General features: G+C 41.1%; 1 protein-coding gene across 1 annotated transcript in view; it reads right to left on the bottom strand.

Annotated features, from left to right (window-relative positions):
- RFT1 (RFT1 glycolipid translocator homolog) overlaps positions 1-26,321 on the bottom strand; it is a 33,513-nt gene extending 7,192 nt beyond the window's left edge. Inside the window, 11 exon segments of the mRNA XM_039867452.1 lie at positions 3,133-3,277; positions 4,317-4,357; positions 4,360-4,446; positions 5,169-5,219; positions 8,811-8,889; positions 15,149-15,286; positions 18,927-19,028; positions 19,631-19,820; positions 20,907-21,023; positions 22,760-22,845; positions 26,169-26,321. Of these exon segments, the coding sequence (XP_039723386.1) occupies positions 3,133-3,277; positions 4,317-4,357; positions 4,360-4,446; positions 5,169-5,219; positions 8,811-8,889; positions 15,149-15,286; positions 18,927-19,028; positions 19,631-19,820; positions 20,907-21,023; positions 22,760-22,845; positions 26,169-26,231 (1,099 nt within the window). The 5' untranslated portion in view covers positions 26,232-26,321.
- Positions 26,322-26,619: the final 298 nt, after the last annotated feature.

Raw genomic sequence — 26,619 nt, 5'->3', positions numbered from 1 at the left:
GCAGGAGAAAGGATAAACAAACTGTGGGCCATCCATACAAAGAGATACTTCTTAGCAACTGAAGAGAAAAAAACGTGGATGAATCTCAAAAACTTCATATTGAGGGAAAGAAGTCAAACACAAAAACAAATAAAAATTTAAAAAAGAAGCCAAACAAAAGTGTCCACGTTGCAATGTTTAATTTATATGAAATTCTTTTGAAAAGCAATACTAATCTATAGTTACAGAAATCAAAACAGTGGTTACCTCCGAGATGAAGAGTGGGGTAAATGACTGGAAAGGTTTCTGAGAGAACTTTCTGGGGCAACAGAAATGTTCTATATATTAATCTGAATGGTGGTTACATGGGTACACATATTTGTCAAAATTCGTCAAACTCTGGCATGAAACAGTGATTCCAGTAGAAGAGCTTTAAATCATTTTTGGCGAAAGAGGTTGAAACTGGGGAATTCATGGATGAAACCTTAGACTATGGATTGATTTGAGGGGTATTATAGGTTGAATTGTATTTCCCAAAAAGAATGTTGAAAAAGTATGTATCCCCTAGTACCTTAGAATATGATCTCATTTGGAAACAGGGTCAGTAGAGAGATAATCAAGTTAAAACGAGGTCATTAGGGTGGGGCCTTAATCCATTATGACTGGTGTCCTTATAAAAAGGAGAGATTTGTACACAGAGAAACACTCACAGAGAGAAGATGATATGAAGACACATACAGAAAAAACAGCTATGTGACTGGAGTAATGCATCTATAAGGCAAGGATTGTTGACATATGCTAGAAGCTAGAAGAGGCAAGGAAGGATTTTTCCTCCAGAGCCGTTAGAGAGAACATGGCCTTGCTAATACCTTGAGTTTGGACTTCTGACCTCCAAAACTGTGAGACAATAAATTTCTGTTGTTTTAAGCCATCCAGTTTGTGACACATTGTTATTGCAGCCCTAGGCAGCTAATGTAAGGGGATAGAGAAGAAAAAAAAAAAAGATATGAGAAAGATTTCTGAGAATAGTCTCTAGAGCACTTACAAAAACCCTGATTATATACAGTGCTAATCCCAAATACTGCAACACAAAACCATAGTGCCCCACATACAGTGCCTATCTATGCTGTGTGCAAGTCTCACATTTGAAGATGGCCGCTCAGAGGATGGAGGGTCTAAGAGGCCAATTCAGGTCACAGGTGTCTACTTCATGGGTGAGGACAAAGGTCAATATGCAATCGGAGCATGAGGACAGCAGTGTCGCAAGCTCCACTTTCAAAATTACCGTGGCTGGACTGAGTCACGGAAAATTGCTGTTCTTTTCTGATTAATTCAGAAAGACTTTCTGGAAAAAGTCAAGTTTTGTGAGGTATTTAAGTGAGGAAAAAAGACTGTGTGGTGAGGAGAGCAGCAGTATTAATATTTTCTGGCACAGAAAAGGCATTCAGATACGCAGCAGTGGTCCTAAGAGTCAGGCATGGGGGTAGATGAGGGGCACAGAGACGAGGGAAGAAAGAACAGTGGGCACCCTGGGGAGACCCACTGACCCTACCAGAAGCAATGACGGACTTTACAGAGAGTGGGAAGTTGGTCAAAATGAGAGGCAGCTATAATGAGGAGATAAATGCTAGAAGACCCTGCTGGGACAGTGACACCGATGCAGCCCCGGGCCAGGCAAGAGATGACAATGGTCCTGAAAGTCCTCAGTAGCACACCAAACCACTCATTCTTTTCACAGATGAAGAAACCAGACCATTCTCAAGACTATCCTCTCTCTGAAGATGATACTGAGAATGCTTTTTGAGTCTAAAGTTATTAATGACTCTCATAGGAACCATTAGAGACAGAATTTATTACATCAGAAATCAACTAACACTGACCCTTTTAACTGATAAATCTATTACTAATGCTCAAAACTGGCACCAACATCTCACTCGAGTAGGAATATACAATTGGTCATTTGTTTATGTACATAAACACATACACACACATATATATATACACACATATACACACATCTATGATTAATTACTCCACCAGGTGAACATTATATCAATGGGACAGCTCTTTCCTCATGGCAATGTTGTGTGATTGCATTACATTAAAGGCTGTTCCCAGGTAATTACCTTTCTAAAGCGGCAGAGCTACTGTGAAATAACTGAATCCCCAATTTCTGCACACTTCCTACTGAGGCCTCCCTGCACTTGCCTGACAGAAATGTACTTCCCACAGCACAAGTCCCAGGGAGCTGCAAACCACATCACTGGTTTCACAGCAGGTGTTTCTCCAAACATAATGATCTTTGCTCTAGTGTAGAAACTTGGCCTTTCTCCTAATACCAAAAGTTTGGGCCCTTTATAGTGGAGACTAAAGCATGCCAGTGAACTTGTAAAATGGCAACTGACAAAGCTCTTTACACTGAGATGGGGCAGCAGAAAGATGTCTTCAGGGTTCTTGTCTAGTGACCTGAAGAATTAAAAACACCGTTGCTAACCCCAAGATGAAACACTGTAAATGGACTGCCAGCCTACGGCCCAGTACATTTTGAAATTGGTGACATCCCCAGGGCTTAACAAGTACTGTGAGATGCTTAGTGGACTGGGCACCAGATGTTTCAAAGTTGGACACATTCAACACTTTTCTCCTTCAAAAACCAAGAGTCACTGGATTACATATACCATTTTATTTGCTGAGATCAATTTTATTCTCTGCAAGTGGTTCTGGGTTATCCTTCAGAGGCTTTTATGCATCAGGCTGTGAGATTTATGTGGTATTTACTATCTTCGGATGTGTTCAGTACCAAGCGGAGGCTCATTAGAGCTGGCTCTCTGCCTTTCTCTCTCACCCCGGAGGGGGCAGCACAGGGAAGCAAGTGCCTGGCAAAATACAGTTTAGGCCTGAGAGGAAAGCTAAGGATTCATAACAACTTCTCCAAGTAAGGTTGGGGAACTGACTGACCTGGAGCCAAAAAACCCAACTGCACCCTGGGCTGGTCTGACCTCGTATGAGGGGAACAGTCTCACAAAGCCCCAGCCACTGACAGTTTTCCCTACATGACACAGATATCAGCTGTGTGTGCACAAGTTCTAAATTTCATAAAACTCTATTTCTGTTCAGAAATTAGAACAAAACTGGCAAAACTCTTGTGCATACCTGATCCTGAGCTAAGCATGGCCCCTCCATAGATATCCAAAGCCAGCTGAGAATAGGCAAAGCCAAAAATGGTGATGGTCAGGCCGGCCAGCAGAGCCAGCTTGAGCAGGGACTCCAAAACTGCAGCGGCAACAGCTATGTCCTCCTGGTGCCAGGGAGAGGGAAGAAAGTTGGATGAATCATGAGCTAAAGAAAACTTCACATCTGACCTTCCTCCTTTGCTGTTTTACAGATCACTCTTTCAACTGGTGAGGGGCATCACTGCTTTTCTGTAGCCTGTGTTTGTTTCTGTCAATTAGCAAATGAAGGAAAAAAGACAATGTGTGCCTCCTTCAGAGTGCAAGGGAGGTTTAGTTTTTATTTCACTTAAGATAAATTATTTCAAATGTTGTTTGGAAATACCTTCCCTGCTGATATTTATTCTTAAGTAGATAGCAAATTTTTACATTGCTAGCTAGTTTTGCCAGTGTGCTCCTCCTGACAAAAATCTCTAAATCCTGAGGTTCCTATCAATGGAGTTTAGGAAAATATTCCTAAATGAAACGAAAAACCAGATTAGCTCATTTTGAGATAGTGTACAAAAATATATTTTGCAAAATGTCTTCTAAGACACGTAAGAGGCCAGCTTACCTTGCTTTTAATTCTCAATTAAGACAGACATTTTCAATGGTTTTAGAAAAAGGGAAGTTTCTACAACCAAATACACCTAGATTAAAATCTCTTCTGTATTTACCAACCGGAGTATGTAAATTCTCATGGTCAGAATCCAGCTCTGGACATTTCACCATCCTTAAGAAGCATAAACAACTGGTGTGGTGAGAAAACTGAGTGGTCGGGTCCTTTCCTCTCCAGGCTCGAGGTAGCCTTGCCATAGTCTCTGCATCCCTTGGCTCACCTTTGGTTTTTACACCTAAGATTAAACCTTGGGAGGGGGTCTGCCCTTGTACTAGAGACAGTCATCAAGAGTTCTCAGAGAGCTAGGTCAAGAATAAGGTCACATAGAAAGGGAGAAAGTCATGAAAGAAGTGAGCTCAGGGTCCTGTCATTATTCAAAATATGATAGAAGAATGAAATCTAGAAGAAAATCAGATCAGACAGAAGGGAAACAGACTGTTCCACATTTCTATTTACCTTACAATTAGAGAGAGCATTCACTTGAGATGGTGACAAAGAACCAAGACTACCTGCTTCTGAAGTGTGGCATCTTTTTCTCTCTCCAGCACCTAGCAAAGAATATATAAAAGCTCTCCTCTATCGGCTGGAAAATTAATCTGGCCACAAGGGAGCCAAGATTATTCACTATATCATATACACCTACAAAACAAAAAGGAAAAAACAGCAATCCTATTAGCTTTCCTATTTGATTTTTCACAGTACTTTAAATTTTTTTCTAATTTAATTTTTAAAGGAAACTTTTTGCAATAGCTCTAGATTTACATATAGTTGTAAGAAATAATAGAGATCAACTTACCCTTTATTCAGTTTCCCTGAATGGTTACATCTTGCAAAACTATAGTACAATGTCACAACTAGGATACTAACACTGATACAGTCAGGATATAGAACATCTCCAACATCAGCACTGTTTTATGAAAGTCATTAATGCCAAGTTGATTTTTTTCCTATTTTTATTCCCATTATGTTGGGGTTATATTAAAAAATAAATATTGAGACCTATCTAGCCACACAAACATGCAACGAATCTTAGTGATTGTGATGGTAAGCTCCCTTTTCTCTTAGCACCTCACTGCCCCCCAAAATGAGCACAAGAGCTCTGCAGAAAGAAGAGTAAGGGCAGGGGATCTCAACAGAGAACCTGCCACCCAAGTCACATGAGAGGAGAGAGTCAATACTCTGTATATATTTATAAAGGTCTACAATTTTCAAACTTCAGGACTTGTTTTTTTACAATCTTCATTTTTTATAATCTTCAGGTTCATTTTTCATTAACCATAACAAACTGCAAAGAAAAATATCAGCGAGTATCTACTAATAGTATTCACCTTTAATTAAAATACTACAAAATTTCACCTTACCCTGATCGCCAAAATTTAATACATTCAAAAATGTCATCACATATCGCTCGCCTACAAATAGAAAAGCAAAATAATTAGCATTTCAAATATACATTATTTTCTTGTTTCCTTTTCTCTTATCATCTATCAACTTTTCCAGTTTGCAAATACTCTCAAAGAAGAAAAATTAGATAATCAATGAAAGACATGTCCCTTGCCCTAATGTTGATTTTAAATAATCTCAAAGTAGTAACAATTTGGAAAGCGCTGGAGGATATACTGACAGCAAATTTGCAAACCAGTTAAAGACAAAACAAAATAGAATCAATAAAACCAGTCTAATAAGTTTTTTTTAAGTATAGGAAGATTACTAAAATATTAATAATGGAAATGATTGTGCCAAGTGTTAAGGGAGGTCAGATAATCTATGTGTGAAATCTGTGAAATGAAAGGTTCATAGTTATGTGCACAGACTCATCAAAAATTTCCTCTCTGGGTGGAGAAAGCTCCATGGAGGCTGGCAAAGCTCTGGAGCCTAAGTTCATAATTCAAATCTAAGACAGTCTAATGCCTTTGAGGTGAAGACATCAGCCCAAGAGCCCAAATCCACTCCCAACTTCCATTATTTTATTATCCGTGAATGGAATGCAGTGACCACTAAGGAGATAGAGCACTGAACTGTGCCTACAGCACATTCTTACCTCCTAACAACTTGCTCAAAAAGGAAAGCAATATTAGGAGACTAGAAGCAGTGATCTCTCAAGTCTCTCTGGTCCTTACCTCCCTATAATCTCCCAGCCACTGCATCTGCAACAGGAACCTCCGTGGGGCCTCCCACGCACTGGCCCACATGGTTGCTCCCATCTGCATCTCTGCACTTCTTTGATCCCTCCTCACTGCTAACAGTTCCAGCTTTTGCAAATATAGCTCTTAAGTCTACCTCTGCTTTCACGATTTTAAATGGCTCGCTAATGAATTTGCAAAAAGTCCAGGCTCCTTAATTCTGTACTTGAAAACTTTTATGAACTGACCCTAAGCTATGTTTTTGGCCACCTTTCACCAACCTCATCTTCACCTCCCACCATCACATGGTCATCGTTGAGTACACTCAGGCTCTTGTCATTCTCGCCTGCTCTGAGTCAGGCTCGGCTCTTGTCATTCTCGCCACCTAGAATGGCTTTTCCACAGGGAACTCCCTGTGTTCTGGCACAATAGGCCTCTCCTTCCTATACTCTATAAGTTCCCTGAGGGCAGAAACCATGTCTCAGTCCTATCTCTAAGTCCTTGGTTTTCTGGCAGGCTGCCAGGAAATGAGAGGGCACTCAAGAGATGTATGATGAATGAGCTCACGTTTCAAAGTACAGCCCTCACAGCCCCTGTGTCAAATTTAACCACACAAATGTCTGCATATTTGATGAGAGAATGAGCTCCTCGAGGCCGTGGCCTGTTACTCATTCATCTGTGTATTCTCAGCACCTGACACACAGTGTTCAGGAAATGTGGGGGCAGAAGGTAACAGCATATACATTTTGCCACTACAATGAATGATTTCAACTTTTTTAGAGCTGTAGTTTTTAGATAAAAATAATCTAGGGGTCCTTATCAAGCCGGTTCTTTATTTCACAGCCATGGGGATGGAGGCCCTGAGAAATTCCCAATGGCCTTCTGCCATTCAGGCCGGAGAGGCCCAACTGTGGGGCGAGCAAGCAATCGGCACCACTTTCAGGCCTAGATCAGGAGGCTTGAGTGCATGGCTAACTTATAGCTGCTGCTGCAAACACATGTTTCGCCACTTCAATTGAGACAACCGATTTAGAACCATTGCTGAGTAGATCCTTTCCTCAACTCATTTAAACTGCTCTTAAAACTCTGGGAGGAAAAAGTACACATAAGCAACTGCTGTTTCCAAAATTCTTAACAATAAAGTGAACTACCACAATTCACAATTTCACTGCAGTTACCTTTCTTTTCTTTTTTTAACTTGAAATACTTTTTTTTTTTGTATTTCTAATTTCTTAAAAATTAAATTTATTGGGGTAATATTGGTTAATAACATGTTTCAGGAAAACAGTTCTATAATACATCACCTGTATACTGCATTGTGGGGTCACCAGCAAAAGTCTAGTCTTCTTCCATTACCATATATTTGACCCCCTTTACCCTATTCATCTTCCCTCCACTAGTAATCTTTATTAGCAAATACTTGCTGAATTCCTACCATGTACAGTGAACAGCGTACTCCCTTACTCTCAAAAAACATATTTAAGGCACCTCTACTCAGCTCTCAGAAGGCTTCTGATCCTTACTTCTCCCAGAAGTTCTGCAAACAGTTTCACTTTTGTGAATGTTACAGCCTCACACTAGAATGTTACAGGCAATGTTATAGGCTCATGCTAGAAGCATGCACTCTCAAAGTTCAGAGAGCCTCCAGACACCTCTTGGTCTTATCCCTTAACTCAGGGGTCCCCAATTCTAGACTGCAGACCAGTACTGGTCCATGGCCTATTGGGAACCAGGCCACACAGAAGAAGGTGAGCGACAGGCAAATGAGCTAAATTTCATCTGTATTTGCAGCTGCTTCCCAGCACTAGCATCATCGCATCAGCTCCACCTCAGATCATCAGGCATAGATTCTCATAGGAGCACTAGTCCCTGGTGCCAAAAAGGTTGGAGACCTCTCTATTCACAGATGGGGAAAGTAAGGCTTACAGGGAGTTAACTTCCATTTAGAAATATAATTAGGAAAAAGTAAAGATAGAAGGAGAAAAAGGAAAATAACAAGATAATAATAATGATGGTTGTAGAGTTCTAGAACTATAGGGAATTTTTTTATTTTCCAAAATTTTTGTATTAAGGTTATATTATTTTTATAATTAAAAGAGAATTTTTGAAAAGACTTAAAAATATGTTTAGTAATTGATATACAGATGGATAGACATATTAAGTTTATATATGGAAAGAAACTACTATCTTCAGCAGCTTATAACTGCCTCAAATCTCATTCTTTGAACTAAAGCTGGGTATAAATAAACCCATACTAGATATACTTTCAGCTCCTTGCTGGCCCTCTGCATCAAGAACTCTGTCACTGTTAAACTGGAAAGCCTTAGAAAGTTGGAAGGTTGACCAAACTATCACACAGGTGAATCTCACCATTTAAGAAAATAAAATGATGAAAACTTGGTTCTTTAAAAAGTTCAAAAAAGTAGTGTATAAGAAGTTAGGATAGGATAATGAGATTGCAGATAGTTTTCTCTATTTTCCAATTTTTCCGTAATTGATATAATACTTTTGTAATATATTTATTTAAATGATATAACATGGGGCTTGCAGTTAGACTTGGATTCAAATTAAGTTGTTCCTCATCGCTGTAGGATACTGCAGAAGTTATGTTACTTTGCTGGCCCTCAGTTTCCTCAGCCATAATAAATAAAGACAATATCTTTTTTACAAAGCTGTGGAGAGATTTAAATTAGACAATTAAGGTATCAAACTAAATAAACATTAGTTTCCTTTTCCTTATATAAAAAGCTCCCATTTCTGAGGTTCCTCTGCCCAGGTACTACAGACAGGGGACGGTCTAGATCGAGATGATCAGTATTTCTGTGGAATCCCCTTGCTTATACTCTGGTTTCCAACTGCTCAGAGTGACCTTTTACTTACCTTCTGTCAAAATCTGTTTCAAGAAAGACTGTTTGAAAAAACTCCAGGTCAATTTAGCCTCTTCCCAATTTACAAAAGCCTAAAAGAGAAAACAAAACAAAACAAAATCCCAGGCACTGCAAGTATTAAGAGTAGAATTATGCTACGTGAGAAGCGAACTCATTTTGGTCCCTAAATCCTAACTTGAATAGTCCTCACTACTTTTTCATTTAATGCTAAGCACATAGAGGTATCCAACAAATAATGGCAAAGAATTTATCATCCTAAACACGAAGACAAAATCTCTAGGTGAGACAGCCTCCTCATAAGAGGCCTGCCCAAGATTCATTCACTGAGAGCCCTAGAGAATTGTGCTGTTCCCTTGCTGCTTCTACCCAGACAATAAGCTGACCACATCTAACACATACAGCTCAGTCAGTTCTTTCCTTAAAATATGTCTGAAGCATGCCAACGTGTAGAACAAATTTTGCTCCATATACTCTACATTTTAATGCTATATTTAGCCTTCAAGGATCCCTTTACACCAAGTATATGAGCTTTGCTTGTATGTTTCAAAAGAAAGTCCAGCTTCCCAGGTCAGTTAAACCACTCAGAATTCGTATAACAGAGTAAAGAAAAAATAAATAAATAAAACTAAACTTTCCATTTGGCTCTTCCAAAACTCCCAAGGAGGGCACCAAACTGCCCGTTTCATAAGGACAAGTTGGGTAAGAAGGAAGCAAAGCCTTAGGAAGGGCAGAGGTCAACCTGTAAGAAACAGGCAGCCTCAAAACCAAAGAGCTGACCATAAAAAGGAGGACTGAGGCAGCTAGCTGGACATGACTTCCTTTTTTTCCATCTCTCACCAGTTCCCTCTGGGGCCCCTCCTATATCACGAAGGCATCCTCGATCCCAAAATATAGTGTCTAGGTATTAGGTTCCTAATCCTGGGGTACCTACATTTTGAAAGTTCCTATTAACTCAAAGTGATGACTTTTGAAAGGTGGGATTTCAGGGGGCTCTTTGGGAGTTAAGGGGTGAATCACAAAGGCCAAGTCTACTCCACCTCTCCAAAAGGTCAGCTTTAGCTGGAAGTTGGCCCAAGGGCAGGCCTGGAACCTGTTCCAGTCATATGGGCCCTTGTTCTTGGCCCAAAGCCTATCTGGGTAGAACAATGCTATCCAGTAGAAATATAATGCAGGCCACATATATAATTTAAAATTTTCTAGGAGCCACAGTGAACAGTAAAAAGAAACAGACAAAATTAATTTTAACATATTTAACCCAAAATATCATTTCAACATGTAAAAAATATTAGAGGTATTTCATATTATTTTTTTCATAGTAAGTTTCTGAAATCCAGTGTGTATCTTGCACGTATAGCTCATCTTAATTCCAAATGCTTTATAGCCATATGTGGCTGGTGACTACCATTTAGGACAGAGCAAGTTTAGAGTACCCCTTGAAAACAAGGGTCATTTCCAATCTTCAAATCTCCTCATCCCTTGGTTTCAGAGCCTTTCTTGCAGATACTTGGAGGCAAGTCCTGAATCCTCTCAAACTACGCTTCCTTTAGGGCATCACTGGACCTGGGGCAGATGCTAGAGGTAGCTCTAGTCCAGGAGTAAATCTTCCTCAGCGAGAAGGAAGGGGGGCATCCCCTTCCCCAGAACAAAGAGCACCAGACTACCTAATACCACTAGAGGGCACTGTGGACTGTCATGTTTGGGACGCTGAGCCTGCCCACAGCTTCAAGGGGGTAACAAGCACCTTCTCTCTCTTATATCCTGACCCCTATGTCAGGTGATCCTCTGTGGGGTCTGCACAGCACTACCTGTGCTCTTTAAAGGAAATGAACAGTTATAGTTGGCCCACGATGCTCTTCTGAAGCCTACTTGCTGGAAGGTTGTGAATGAGTTTGGGAACATGACTGTGCTCCTTAAAAAAAAGTTCTTTAAAAGCCCGATCCTGTCTGATCTCGGAAGCTAAGCAGGGTCGGGCCTGGTCAGTACTTGGATGGGAGACCACCTAGGAAGGCCAGGTGCTGTAGAGAGTGAAATCATGACAGTCTCTGATCTTATACTTCATACTTCAGCATTCCTTTCTCCTAATGCCTTCAATTTAAATGGACCCATGGGTCGGAAGAAATGGCCACACTGCTTACTATGTCCAAAGTTCTCGACATAGAGAAAGGAAGTCCAATCAGAGATTGGGTTTCTTTTCAGAGGCATCTGCTAAGTGGTAGAAAAGAAGAAATGCATACTTTGGGCTTTTGTCATTCTGTTCAGAATGGATTTGTTACTTGGGACAGTCAAAACAGGCTCATTTCACAAGAGCTAGGTTAGTACTGCTGAGCTGGTCGACAGGCCATGAATCTCTCTGGGATCTTCTGACCAACAAGCCATTCTACAGCCTTGCTGCACTGATGGAGAAACTGAAGCATGGATGGTAAAAGGTGATGGGCAGTACCTCTAGGAAAGGTCTGGGATCATAACTCTGGGGCTCTTTGTGCTTTAATCTGAGTCACTCTTCCACTTCCCAAACTCTTCTAACTCAGGATGGTCTGACCAACTGCATCCTTGACGAGAGTCACTGGGAAGTCTGGGGTCATGGTCCTGTCCCCTGCTCTCCATCACCTCCAAACTTCACATAGCATTCCTTTCTCTCCTTCTTGCTCCAGGGCTATGGAGTCTGCCCTGGCTTTACCCATGCTTCCATGTCCACCCACCTTCCTACTGATCTCATCACTTCTTATCTGGACGATTGTCACTGCTTCCCTGTGAGCTTTTTCACTTCCAACCTTTTCTCTAGCTCATCCTTCTTATGGTGGGGTTTGGGTTTTGGAGCCAAGCTTGGAGACTGGGGCTCAAACTGCAGTTCCCGACTTCTTAGTGCATGGGTAAGATACTTAACTTTGCTAAGCTTCCGTTTTCTCATATGCAAAATGGATAGGAAGTCCTATCTGCTGGAGCTGGTATGAGGATTGAATGAAAGAAAATGAGACACTCAGTAAACCTGTAAGAGATGGTAGCTTCTCAACACAGGAAATTAGATCATGGAACTGTTCAAAACCTTAGGTCCATGGCACTGAGGCCACCACTATCTAGTCCTAGACCAGGAGGCCATAACCTGCTTCCACCATTTGCTTCCTCTCCCCTCAGCCAATGTACATACCTTAGTCATCTCAGAAATCCCAGTTCCAACACAGTGATGGCCATATAATAAGCCCTGAGGAAATGTTCTTTCTTGCAGCCACAATTGAGCAAGTTTCTACCATACATTCACATCTGCCCACCCATGTGTCAAGGCCTAGCTGAAAAGCAGCTTCCTCCATGAAGCCTTCCTTGATGCTCCAAGATGGAACTCATCAATCTTTTCTCTGTGCTCCTATTTTGTTAACACTACACTACACTACACTACACACACACACACACACATTCTTTCAGTTTAGTTAAATGAGTACACATCTTATTTCCTCACCACAACGCAAGTTCTGAGGGAACTCAGGGTACTTGGTACAGTGCTTAACACAGAATACTGCTTAATACACGCTTGCTGTGTTAAATTCCTCAGCTTTACTTAAATATTGGCAGATCTCATATTAAATCACTCAGAAGTATCAAAATTATAAAAGATATAAAAGGCAGTCATATTTGAGGGATTATTAATTTATTTTAAGGCTAAGTATCTTTAAAGAAGATGGAATTCTATAAAAATAGGGAATAAATCTGCCAATGTCGTCAAATTGATTTCAAGCGTAATTGTTTGACCAGTTTCACACAAGGGAACACCCAGTGCAGAAAGCTGCTCCAGAGAGTCGAGTTAGGCATGTTGCCAAAGGTAAAGTCATCCACTGCATTCAAGATTCGTCTCATTCCTTTTCTCTTTAAAAAAAATAATAAACTTGAATAATAAATTGTTCTACCTGGAACTTCCCAAACGTTAAGTAAATAAATAACTACCTGGGGCAGTATGCCAATTTCTTTTGAAAGACTACATAGCATAGATTTAAACATATAGACTAAGGTTAGTCCACAGACAGAGAGAAGAGAGTTCAAAAACAGCTGGGTGATTTTTGGTTGGTTACTTAATGCCTCTGAACCTCAGTTTCTCATCTGTAAAATGGAAACATCATATTTATTTCACAAGGTACTGTGAGGATTAAACACAAAAGTCCACGTAAAGTGCTTAGCATAGTGCCAGGCAGAGAGTAAGCATGCAGTCAATGGCAATTATTATAAATGGCTCTTTGCCAAAGTTCAAACACTTTCTTGGAACTCCTTAAGTCTTCAGAGGGGCCTCACACTTCATGTAGACCAACAACCCCACCTTAAACATGAGCACCCTGAGGTCTGGAGAGAGTCCTGCAGGCTTCACATCTGCATTTACTGCCTCCTAAATGAACCGGAAGCCCCTAAGGCACAGAAATTACCTTCTTACACGTCTATATCCCAGACAGCATCCGGCATAGAGCTGTGCTCTGTCATCAGGAATGGTGCTACCATGTATGACAGGTACACACACCCTTCTCATAGTCAAGGCTTCTGTCCCAGTAGTATGAGTAGGGGTTCTTTCAGGATAGATTGCCAGATTAATTGCTGAGCTCTCATGCCAATGCCATTAGTGTTTGCCTTGCTAGGTTATTTCAGTGGAGCTATTCTTGATCTCGGGCAGCAGCAAGATGGTGGTGATGGTATCACTGTGAACAGCTGTCACTATGGACACCCAGTTGGGTCAGGCCACAGTGTTAAGCATCTTATATGCAACATCTCATCTGGCTCTCACAATCATGTGGGAGAAACTCTTATTATCCCCATCTGACAGATAAGGAAATGAAGCTCAGAGTTCTGAGCCTATCATAGAGTAAATATCACTTGATAGATTTTTTTCATTACCCTCTCTCCTTGCCTGTATTAACAGCCCAAATGCTCCTTTCAAAAATATTGCTGGAGTGCAGGGACTGGCCCAGTATATAAAACTGGCCAAGCCTGGCACAAGTGAGCCCTAGGGAGCACTCAAGGGAGAGGACTTTACTGCCTGCTCAGACCTGCTGCGTGGGCAGGTGGCAGAAGCTCCAGGCAAGAGAAGTGATCCTGAGTCCTAATCCTCTAAACCTGCAGATGAAGGATCGTGCTATCTCAAACTTATCTTGTTGATTTAAGTTAAGGGTAAGATCTAGTTTATCAGAATGGAGGACTCTTATCTAACAAATCAAAACATATCAGGCTTTGTTACACAATATCTGTATTTTCTTGAAAAGTTGTAAAGCAGGATTCCATAAATTCTGAGACTAAGGTCACAAATATTTCATTACTTTTTAAAGTAATCAAAAACTAGAATAAGGAGAAGTCTAGTCAAAACTTTACCTCAACTGAGAGCACCATATCCAGCAAGCAAACAAGTATGGAAAAGGAGAAAGTGGTCAGCCTAGAGTAGAGCAGTGCATAAACCAACCGAGCAGAGGCAATGCAGCATAACATCACATGTGCAACTCTAAGGCCACAGACAGCAGCACTGACTCCACAAGAGTCTGGAAATAAAAGTCAAATGAACTGAGAGTTGAAGAGTTGAGTAGAAAAAGATTATGCCTTATTCCCACCCGAGAGCATCTAGAATCCTCAGTGGTCTACATGGGAAAGTGGATCATCTGAGAGACAGACCTGACATCAAATGAAGGAACTATGCAGAGGTCATCCCTGCTTAGGCAGCACTCTGGAATGTCTGTGCCAGAGGTCAATCCTGAGAAAAATCAGGAGACACAGAAGAACAGAGAGTGGAGCACAGTGGTTACAGCTTGTGCTCTACTGGGATTCAATCTACTCTACACTCCTGCCCTCACCTTGCTCAGACATTTAGTCACTATACTTCAGTTCCTCAACCCTAAAATATAAACAATAGTGTCAGCCTCACAGAGCATTAAATGAGGGTATGGAGAGTACTTGCCATGGGACCTAGTTCAGTGGTTATTAACTGGGGGCAATTTTGTCCTCAATAAACATCTGACAGTGTCTGGAGACATTTTGGTTGTTATAACTGAGGGGTGGTAGCTACTGGGGTCTAGTAGGTAAAAGTTGAGGATGCTGCTAAACATCCAACAATGCACAGGCCATCCCTCACAACAAAGAACTATCCAGCCCAAAATGTCAGTAGTGTCAAGATTTAGAAACCCTGGCGGAACACATAGCAAGCACTCAATAAATATGAGCTATCAAATTATCTTTACTACTAAAATAGTAAACAATCAAGTTGTAGTTTCTTTCCCTCAAGAATAACCAACATCTGTGATTAAAGAGATGATCTGTAATCATAATGAGATGATTTTGACATTATTATTATAGGAGACAAAATGCATTACTTACTCCACTTCTTGGAATATTGGGTAATAGATCTGTCATTCTGGAGACAGGAAGAGTTTGCTGCTTGGTTGATTCTGGGGAACTCAGTAACTTTTTGAAATAAATAACATAGCAGAGCACCAGAACTGCAGTATAGAAAAGCTGAAAGAAAAAAATGGGTTTAAATTATACGGTTTTAATATAGGAATAATTAAGATATGTCTGTAAATTTGACCTCAAAAGCCAATCAAGAAATGGAACTTAATTAACTAATTAACTGCACCTGCTATTGAGCAATGCCTCAGCCTCTGGAAAATAGCACTATTTACTAAGACCCAACTCCATTGCAGCATCTCTGGGAAGTGTTCCAAACACTTTACCTGACTGGGAGAACAGAAGTTCTTCTGGGCAAACAGAACATAACTTCCATGACAGATACCCAGTAGCACAATCACCACAGTGATGTCAGATATGTTCTCAAAAGATTCCTATTTGGTCAAAGGAATGGCTCTCCCGCCTAGATAGCACACTGTGAGGATCCGTGTGTCCTGGCCGTGCCAATATCCAGGGACCTGCCATCATCTAGGACTGGGAATTTTCCATAAACCCTGTAAACCTGTGACATTATGATTACAAAGCAGAAGTGAGCTGCTGGCTCTCTCCTCTCTGCCCAGGACATGGGCAGGGCAAGAGCTACTACAGGATGGGGGAGGAAAGGTGGAGTGATAAGAAGGCCTACCCTCCCTCCTACCATCCTGAACAAAAGAACGGCTTTTGGCCAAGAGCAGCAGCCTGGGGTTTTATTTGCAGGTTGGGGAGAAGTATTCAAAGAGACCCTTTTCTCAAGCTCCCCTCTACCCTTTTATACCCCTAGAATAGCAGTGCACGCTAGCTCAAGAAGAAATAGGACTTCCAGGCACCACTTTTAATCTGGAAACACTGAGGCTGCTCCTGTAGGAAAGGCACAGAGCAAGGATAAAGAGGAATCGTGATTTAGCTGGTTTAGGCTCCTGTGCTCTCCATCCCTGTTCCATCCATACCTGAGGACAAAGCCTGACATCTACCATCTCTTTTTTTTTTTCAGTTTTATTGAGAAATAATTAACATACATCAATGAACAAGTTTAAGGCATACAGTATAATGATTTGATTTACACATATCGTAAAATAGTTACCACAGTAGGTTCAGCTAGCATCCATATTCTCATACAGACATCGACAAAAAGAAAAAAAAAAATTTCTTTTCTCCTGGTGATGAGAACTCATAGAATTCACTATCTTAACAATTTTCCTATATATCATACAGCAGTGTTAGCTATTGTCATCACATTGTCCATTACATCCCCAATACTTATTTACCTGGTAACTGAAAGTTTGTACCTTTTGACTATTTTCCTCCCATCCCCTCCTTCTTCTTTCATGCCTCAAGCCCTTTAAGACACAAGCAGCACTGCTGTGAGCCACACCATCTGCTGCCAACATCCTGTGATAAGTACCTTTTTTTCCGGCTCCCTCCCCCATCTCTCTTCACCTTCTCATCAGAGCCTGAGAAAACAGTAACAACCTATGGGTAGTCTTCTTCTGGTATCCTAACTATATGATCCCTCCCCTTTTTTTACTGAGAAAAAAATCATGTAACAAAACAATGACTCTTTTAACCGTTTTTAAAGCATACAATTTAGCGGCTTTTAGTACATTCACAATGTTGTACAATCACTATCATTATCTCATTCCAGAACATTTCCATCACTCCAGAAGGAAATTTTGTACCCATTCCCCCACCCCTCGGCAGCTAGTAATCTGTTGTCTCTCTGGGCTTGCCTATTTTGGACATTACATATTAATGGAATCATACAATAGGTGGCCTTTTGTGTCTGGCTTCTTTCAGTTAGTAAGTTTTCAAGCTTCATCATGTTGTAGCATGTATCGCTATATCATTTGTATGGCTAAATAACATTCTATTGCATGGATACACCACATTTTGTTTATTCTTTCATCAGGTGGACATTTCGGTTGTTTCTACCTTTCGGCTATTGTGAATAGTGTTGCTATGAGCATCCATGTACAAGCTGAACACCTGTTTCAATTTTTTTGGGTATACTGAGGAGTGGAATTGCTGGTCATCTGGCAGTTCTATATTTATCTTTTTGAGGAACTGCCAAACTGTTTTCCACAGCAGCTGCACTATTTTACATTCCCACCAGCAATGTATGAGAGTTGTAATTTCTTCATATCTTTGCCAACGCCTGTATTTGTTTGTTTGTTTGTTTTATAATAGCCATCCTTACACTATCTCACTGTGGTTTTGGTTTATATTTGCCTAATGATTAATGATGTTGAGCATCTTCTCATGTGTGTTTATTGGCCATTTATTTGTATATCTTCTTTGGGAAAATGTCTATTTGAGTCCTCTACCCATTTTTAGGGTGGTTTGTGCTTTTGTTGTTGAGTTGTATTAATTCTTTATATATTCTGAAGTGACCCTTGAATGACATCTGATGCCATGGAATGAGGGGCTCTTTGAAGAGGAACCTAAGGTGAGTTGGACAAAGGGGAAACCCAGGGCCTTAGGTACGCTCTGCTGCTATCACCTGCAGGGCTCACCTACTGATATGAGGTGCTACTGACTCTCAGACTTCTAACACAGACACTGACAGAGAATGTACCAGAGAAGAGCTTTCAGAAGTCTTACGATAAGGAAGCAAATAAACTCAGAGCTGGCCTAGATGACCTATGACCTATGTAGGACATATCTTTGGTGGGAGTTATAATAATCAGCAAGTCATAGTATAAGTGCCTTTCCCAGGAAGAATCAACCAATAACTGGGTGTCTCCATGGCCCTCCTGTCCTATTAGGGAGAATGCATCAAAAAGCATAACGAATACTGATAACTGTAGTTTCAGATCTAATCAAAAGTGGCAAAAATAATCACAAATTACTTCTCTAAAGTATGCAAAATTTGCAATTGCTTCTAGGAGGCAATTCTTGTTCCTATTCTATTAATTTAAAATTTTGCTCTTCTGTGTTTCAGAAAAATATTTGTTGCTTTTGCCTAAGACATGGGAAAGACTCTAACATAAATCATTACTAAAAATTTTAACTTATATTCCTATACATTAAAAAAAATTACAAACTGCTTTATACAATAGGATAGTCTGGTAACTATCTGATCTTAAGTTGCATTTCTTAAATTAGCACTTATACTTTATTATATTTTTATTAGAACAAGAAATATGAACTAGAACCAGAAAATGATAAGATGAAAATGATAACATGGAAATGAAGCCAAACTGCTAAAACTGAAAATACACCTGCTCAGACTTGATTTATACTCTCTGAATGACATGAGAGTTCAATTTAAGTTTAAGATAGGCTTGGCAGAACTTCCCCCTATTAGGAAAACAATTGATTAAAATCCAAGGAAAATAACACACATGCAATTTGATTCCCACTCCACCTCCTTATCGTTTTTTTTTTTTTGTCCTCTATAAGATAGCCAGGTGATCAAAGATCAGTTTGATATAGGCTTGCCCACAGAATGTCTAAAGGAGTTTTTACGTTTGACAATGAGGCCTAATGTATGGCCTGCTCCAGGCCCCGAGGGACACCAGTGGTGTCAGTGCATGGAGCAGGATGAACATGGTGGCCGGAAGAGAAACAGTGTGAAGATCATCTTTTTAGAGCACCTAGCCTTCCTCACGTGCATGAATACTGCAAATGTAAACAATGTAGTAACTGAAACAAGAAAAAACAACCAGATGGAAAAACAGATTATACAAAAGTTAAAAGCCGTAGCTATTACCTGAGCCAAAGAGAAAATGTACAGTCCCCAGTGAGGCAACCACAGCACAAGAAAAGCTGTCAGGACACTCTTGAGGATTACCGACAGGCTCTCAGCAATCACCTGCAAAGGTGTGGTAAAGGGTGCACTTTACAAACATTATTACAAACTATGCAAAAACTATTTAAAAAGATGTAAATGAATGACAAATAGAAAATCTGGGACATTGGTTACCCTAGCAGTGGGGGTGTGGCAGGTCACTGGACATAGTATCAGTAATGTTCTACTTGGGTTAGGTAGTAGGTTCTTGGTTCTCCAGGATATCATCATGCTTTAAGATTTATATGTATGTTATATATTCTTTTGTACATATCAAATTATATATTTTAAAAGATGAAGGGAAAAGTTAATATTTAGTATACAACTAAAACAGAATCACTAGAAAAATCTGAAAAACCTTTACAGTCCTCTTAAATTCTTATTTAAACAAATAACTTCCCTATTAGCAAACCTGCATTTTTATTAATAGCATAGCGGAAGTAAACTTTAGCCCAGCCCATCTGCCAAATTTCAAGTGAATAAACTAAACTGATCATTTACCTATTTCCAAATACCTTTTTAGATGCAAGTCTGAAAAAATTATTCTCTCCTATAGAGCCATTTTTTAAAAATCACTCTTTCCCTTACTCTTTGCATTTCCCATTAACAGCAGAAGGCACACAGACCTTGAGCTTGACAAACATATGTGCTTGTGCCAAGACCCAGAAGGGCTCTCCCAGAAGTTCCACCACAGCTGAGAGACCAAACACCACCACTCCAGTTCCATAGTACGGGATGACATCAGGATCAGGCACTTCAAGGAACCGTAACCAGACCCAGCCCAGGAACGTGGACCATAACACACCCAGGGGAACTCTAGAAATGGGAAAAAAGTTTTTTGATATGCTAAATATAAAAATAAATATATGTTAAAATAGTAACACTGAACAGAAAAGAAATACATATAAATAGCTAACTCTTGTTAAGGCACTGACTACATGCCAGGCACTATGATTTACTCCTTTTATTTTACTGATACTTCACAATGAATGATGAATTTAAATGATGAGAAAGCTCAATCTGATAGGCACTAGGTAGTTTGGCTAAGGTCATTAATTGCTAGTCAAGGGAAGAAGCAAGACTGAATCATGATCTAATGCCAACCTACACTCCTATCCACTGTACTGACAGGATAAGTGAAATTCCCAAAAAGTGTGTGCCTGCTGTTTGCACCTAGAATGACTAAAAGATAGTAAACAGCTGATACTTACACGCAAATGACCAATAGTCCAGTGCACAGTATTCCTTCATGTGTGTACCACAGAGCAATTAAATATGACTGGGTAGTTAACAGTCATTCCTCTAATAAAATGAAAACCTACCAGCCCTTATGACACTTGTTTCCGTGAAGGAAGAAGGAGTTATGCAAGGGCAGCATTGGGAAACAACCTCAACCACCAGTTCTCCCTGCAGGGATCTAACTGCAGAAAAGCTATTATAGTTTTTAGCTGGTATACTTGGTCTTCAAGAATATTCTAAAAGGCTCAGAACTGAAATCAATATAACAAAATCGAAAAAAGATATAATGAAACCCCTAAAACTAAGTGGTTGTTTAAAGCTCAGAAAATACAACAGGGGGAAAATATTAGGGTTAAAAAAGATGGCACAAGCCCCGTGGGGCCCAGAGTAGGGATCAGGAACAGCAAAAACAACTTCCAAAATTGGTAGAAACAGGGCTAGAAACCTGGCCCAGAAACCCCCACCTGGGGCCTCCTCCTGGCTCCTGGCCATCCCGAGAGAAAACAGCCATGAAGCTCCTTCTACAAAGCCCTTCCTGTCCCATGCCAAGTCCCCAGAAATCTACTGCAAAACAATTCAACTTTAGGCAAGTGTTGCTATTTAACATCAAACATTTGTTACACTTGCCTTTGTGAAACTGTCTCCTGACAAAGCACAACTCACGTTAGCCATAAGAGGTTGAAGGTCTGGCTCCAGTCTCGCTGGGAGCCCCCACTCAGACACGCTCTACGGAAGGCCTCTCTGGCCAGGAAGATGGTGGTCGAGTAAAGCAGTGTTAGCCTATAAAGCAAAAGCAGAAATTAATAAGGTTTCTTGTTCTTTTATAGACAGAATTTCTGAGATTTTGCCAGCAAGAGAGAGGAAAAAAGTCTTAGTCAGAAATCACTGATGATGATGTGGAGGGCAGTGAGTTCTTACAGGACCCCACACCAGTTTGATCCACTCGAACAACAGAGTTAGGAGCCAAACAAGGGACACCTGAGTGTGTGCCTGCAGAGTTACACCCAAGATCAGAAATTGCCACAGTAGCCCCCAAAGCCTGCAAACTTTGTGGATATAGGCAGAGGTGTGGCTCTGACCGTAAGGAAAAGGACAAGATACAATCCCACACAGCAAGGGGACCTCTTGGTCATCCTGAGACTGGTGACTCAATAGCCCTTATGAGAGAAGTTGAGGCTCTACTGAATGGAGGCTCTGACCAAAAGAATCTCAGGACAGGCAATAAGGCTATAAGGTAGCCATTACAGAGGCTGCTGCAACCCAGGTCAGTGAGGCTTGCCTGTGTACGTCCTGGGCGGGCAGCACCTAGGTGGACCATCTTACACCTTAGTGAGGAGTAGTGTGGTGTCCATACCTCAACAGGCCATGGCCCAAATGAAGCCAGAGTAGGGATGGCTCAGGGCTAAGGTTTCTGAGGTCATCCAAGGATCATCCTGCTATTCAGTACTTCTATCTAACACTAGGAATGCGGAGACTGAACCATATGTTAAGCAGGGGGCAGGCCAGACAAGGGCTATCAGAGCAGGGACCTGCCAACCTGGAGGAGACTAAATGGGGAGAGGCCCAAAATGCTTTAAAGTCGGAGCATCTAAGAAGATTTGGCCTTCTTCTTTCCTGCTTTTAAAACAGTATTTCTCAAAAGTATGGTCCCTACTTCGAAATAATCTGAGAATCTTGTCAAAATGCAGATTCCTGGACCCCTCCTCAGCCCTACCTAGTGCAAAGCTCCCCAGATGATTCCTTTGTCTATCAATGTTTGAGAATCTTCACTCAGCTCTGAAAGCAGAGCCAAGAACATATGTTTGGTAGATTTTAGGCACGAAATGCTGTCTGGAACACACTGTTTTGTTTATTAGGACATGAAGACATACCTTAGCTATTTTGCGCACTCACATTGACTTCATATACTTTTATGTCATTTGTGAATACAGAATATGTGTGGGTGTCCTTGAACAGTAAAGAGAAGAGTAAAAGAAACTAATTGAGTCTTAAAGACAAAGCAAGTCAGCTAAGAGCTTCCAAAGAACTAATGACAAGGGCTCGAGCTCTCATCCCAGCTTCCATTTTCCAATTATAAAATTCACTGAGGAGAGAAAGAAGTTGGCTGTTCCAGCCCTGCAAGTACAAAGCACATTCTCATGAACTGTAGCATTCCTGCTTCCTTTGCTGTCAGCAGGACAAGAACACAGAATTATACCTGAGATAGTGTTTGCAATGAATTACTCCCACTCCTCTCCTGGGTTCTAAAAGCAGGCAATTTGGAACAGCTGGCAGAGAAATATGCATTTGGAGGCTGCTAATGGAAAACACTCCATGGGTCCATTAAAAGAAACACTGCCTGCTCATTCCCCCACCCCAGCATGCTCCTCCTCAGCCCACTGATAAAACATTCTGATTCTAGTAGAAGTAGAAGTCCATGCTTCTAAAACCCAAGAGTGACATACAGGCACAGAGTTTGAAGGACACCTGACTAGGGATGTGAGTTGCGGACAATGCCAGAGCATATCCCTTCTTACCTTACATTCACTATGCCGACAATTTCCTTTGACAGAAAGCGAAGAATAAATGCATTCAAGATGAAGGTGATCAATCGAAACAACACCTACAGAAAAAGAAAAAAAATAAGTAAGAATAAATTACATTGGGAGTGTTTACTTTGCTGAAATGCAAACAATGTGGCTACTCTTCCTAGTGTAAGGACATACAGCAGCTTTGCCATAGAGACCTTCTCTAAAATACGCAACCTGTCTGTATTTCTTCCAAAATTTCATTCCTTGGGGTCTCTTGACATGTCCAGGCCGTGGTCAAAGAACCCTGGAAAGCAGTGGTCAGAGAACCCATCTGTAAACCCTATTTACTGATGAGAAGAGGGAGGCCCTGACAAATTCAAAGAATTTCTTTGGGTTTCAAGTCAGGCATTCTAAGAGGCAGAAAGAGATTTTAGATAGTGCTTCACATCACCCCTTCCTCCAGCCTGTTTAGAAATAGCACACACTTAGCAAGTGGGAGCCTACAGGGTCTAGAAATCACAGGGTCTAATTTCTATCTCTTCTCTGCCTAGTACCATCTGGGGATTCTGATAATGACATTTAATCTCTTTGAACTTCAGTTTTCTCAATTAGAAAGCAGAAAAGGCTGTATTTATTTACAGAATATTTGCCACTTTCCAGAGAGGAGTTGAAATACCTTTTAAATGAAAACTCTGGTAATAAGATATATAAAATGGGGGGAAAGGGAGACAGAGTCTAGCTATTGCCATTTGAAAGGGCTACATCCTGAGACTTTTAAACTTGTCAATTCAAGAAAAACACCTTAGCAAAGAATTCTTTCCATGAGACAGAGAACATGTTGCAATTAAATGGGGTTGCTAAATGGGGATGCTGGCTGGTGTGCAAACCTCACTTGTTAAGTGACTCTCCTGCATCCTGGCAGCACAACAGGTAGTAACTCAAGTGCACTCAAATGCAAATGACAAATCACTTCTATGTCTAGCACTCTTGGAGTTACCCATGAACAGCTGCAATCTAGAAGATTCAGAGTATGACAAGCAACCACTAAGGTCTAAAAATCTCCAGAGAAAGGTATGACCAAAAAGGGAGAGTGCAGTTTAACACTGTCCCTGAAGTGTCACAGAGCAGCAAGGTCTCCAAAGCCAAGATATCACAATCCTAACCTTTAGAGTCAAATGTGACCTTTTGAGAATCTGGTGAAAGCTCTGTAGCTCTTCTGAAACATGCAGATACACAGATACACACACACACACACACACCCCCACCCACCACCCAAATTCTGTACTCAATTTTAGAGGTTTGAAGCCAATTCATAGAGCCGTTAGTGGACAAGGCTGAGAGTCTCAACTCACCATTTAACTGTGAGCCCCCATGATCCTCCAATGTTTATAAGCCTCAATTTCCTCCTCTGTCAAATGAGGCTGACTATCTCATAGGATTGATAACAAAGATCAAACAAAATTGTGTAGGTGAAACCATTTTTGAAAAATGTATACAAATGAAAGGCATTAATAATTTCACTATGGCCAGATCAGAGTTAAGACAGAGAATAAACTCTCAAACTTTTGCAGATTACAATGTAATTGCAAAGCTACCTCGTGTCTGCACTGTAATTTGAGAAAGCATACAAGACTGCATTAAAACACTCAAGAAACCTAAAGATTATGGCTATTTTTTAAAAACCACATAAACATGTGTTTATGTTCAAAGTCAAAGTTATCCTTGTCTCAGAAAGTTAATGTCTCAGGCTTATCCCTATCTCCTAATTGTTTTGAATAAAAGTTTGAGCTAATGAAGCTGAGGTTGGTCATGATACCCAGTGTTTGCTCCACATAGTAACCCTTATTAACAGTAGTCTTCACTTTGTAAAGGAATTTAGTTTAAGAAAAGCTCTTTCACATCTGTTAATCATATGACCCTTAAAAGCAATTAGGTAAATGCACATGAAGCAAGTAAGACTCAGAGTAAAGTGAGTTGTCCAACGTTACACAACAAGCAAAGGACCCAGCTTGACCTTATGGGAAGGCCACCTCACTCTTAGTACAGTTTCTGCTATGACTTGTTTTCTTTTTATAAAGCCAATCTAGAGAGTAAGATGGAACAATCAACACTATAGATAAAGGACTGAATCAGTTATGTTGCAAAATAGAGAAAAACTAGGTAAACTTAGGGTTCACCTAATTTAAGGTTAGGTGAATGGCTAATGTTTATTAAGCACATATCTTGTGCAAGGTACTCTACATGTTTTATGCAGATTATCTAATTTCATCTCTACAATGACCATTTAAAAAATTCTAATGTCCATAATAAAAATAGCTAACATTTATTACTTTTTAATAAATTTATTAAATTACATGTCACGCATGTAACAAGCATTTCATCTAATCTCCTTAATGACGCTAAGAGGCTGCAGTATTGTTCTCATTTAAGATGAGGAAAATGATGCTTGGAGAAGAGATTTTCCCAAGGGCAGGCATCAAGCGAGTGACAAACTTGAGCCCAAGTCTGCCTGATTCTTTCTCCTAACCTCCATGTGAAATGTTGCCTGTCTAAAATTTATGGGGAGATGGATTCGGGACTTTTGTGAGGAAGGGCTGAATGGCTCAAGAGACAGAGAAACTGAGCTGCTTGACTTTGGACGACCAGTTAAAACAATCTTTAGATACCATTTGGACCAAATGGCATGTACCATATCTGGTAGATGATGAAAAATAGGGCCAAGAAGGGGGAGTGACTGGTCCAAGGTCACAACCAGATGGGACACAGACAACATAAACTAAACACATACTAAGAGCCAGGTACTGTGTTAAGTGCAATTATCTGAATAACCCGAATCTGGCCTAAGAGCAACCGTATAAGCTAGGTACTATTATTACCCCCATTTTCTGATGAGGAGCTGATCAGTGATTTTAGCAGGTAAAATCACTCGTTCTGGGTCATGCACCAAGAACATGGCAAAACTAGGATTTCAATTCAGGCTTGCCTGAGCCAAGGTCTCTGTTCTTAGCTATGCCATATTGTTTCTCTGAACTCAGTGGGAGTCAGAGTTTGAGAGAGGTGTTTGAGGGTAAAGGGTGGGACATGGAGAAAATGAACACCTTGCCCTAAAAAAATATCAGATTCTAGAGCACCACAGGTGCCTCTGCCACCTAACTCTCTCCTGCTGCCATATAGGAACTATAATTCTTAAAAGGAAAGTGGCTTGTTTGCAACCTCCCAGCCAGGACACTGAACGCAAGTTCCCAACTCCGAGCCCGGGAGTCTCCTCTCCGCGGCAACCTCCTCCGGTTGTAGAACCCCTCCTGTTACAGAACCCCTCCGTAGCGCTATCCACAATGGGACTGAGTCCGCCCCAGGCGGGATCCCAGCGAATCCCGGCTGCGGGACGGCCTGGGGCGGGCCGGGCAAAGGGTACCTGCAGGAGCAGACCGGAGGAGGCCAGCCGGGCCGCCTGGCCCAGCGCCTCCTGGCTGCCCATAGCCTCCGTGCCCGGTCTCCGTGCCCAGGAAACGCCGCCGCCGGGCGGCTGCGTCGCGAGCAGATAGCGTCACGGAGCAGCTCGCTCGCTGATTGGTGGAGGAAGGCGGGGCACCAGAAGCTCGGGCCTTTTAAGTGGGCGGGGTTGGAACCCATCTGTGTTCCTGCGCCTCTTTTCTCCTTTTTTTCTACTTTGTGCGCTTTCTGTGCCTATCCCCACTTGTCTCAAATAAGTTAAATAGTGACCGGTTCGAAAAGACGTGTTAAAGTAGCCAAAGCCCCTTCTCTGAGGCTCTCAGACTACAACCCAAAAAACACTAACCTCCCTGACCTCACTAATAAGATCCTTGCCATTTCGCCTTTGCCTACGAAATCGCAGCCATAGCACC

Source organism: Pteropus medius, unplaced genomic scaffold (assembly GCF_902729225.1).
Source record: "Pteropus medius unplaced genomic scaffold, Ma_sr-lr_union100, whole genome shotgun sequence".
In the NCBI taxonomy this organism is placed as follows: domain Eukaryota; kingdom Metazoa; phylum Chordata; class Mammalia; order Chiroptera; family Pteropodidae; genus Pteropus; species Pteropus medius.
Note: the sequence above shows the minus strand (reverse complement) of the source record. Positions and strands in the feature narration are given on the sequence as shown.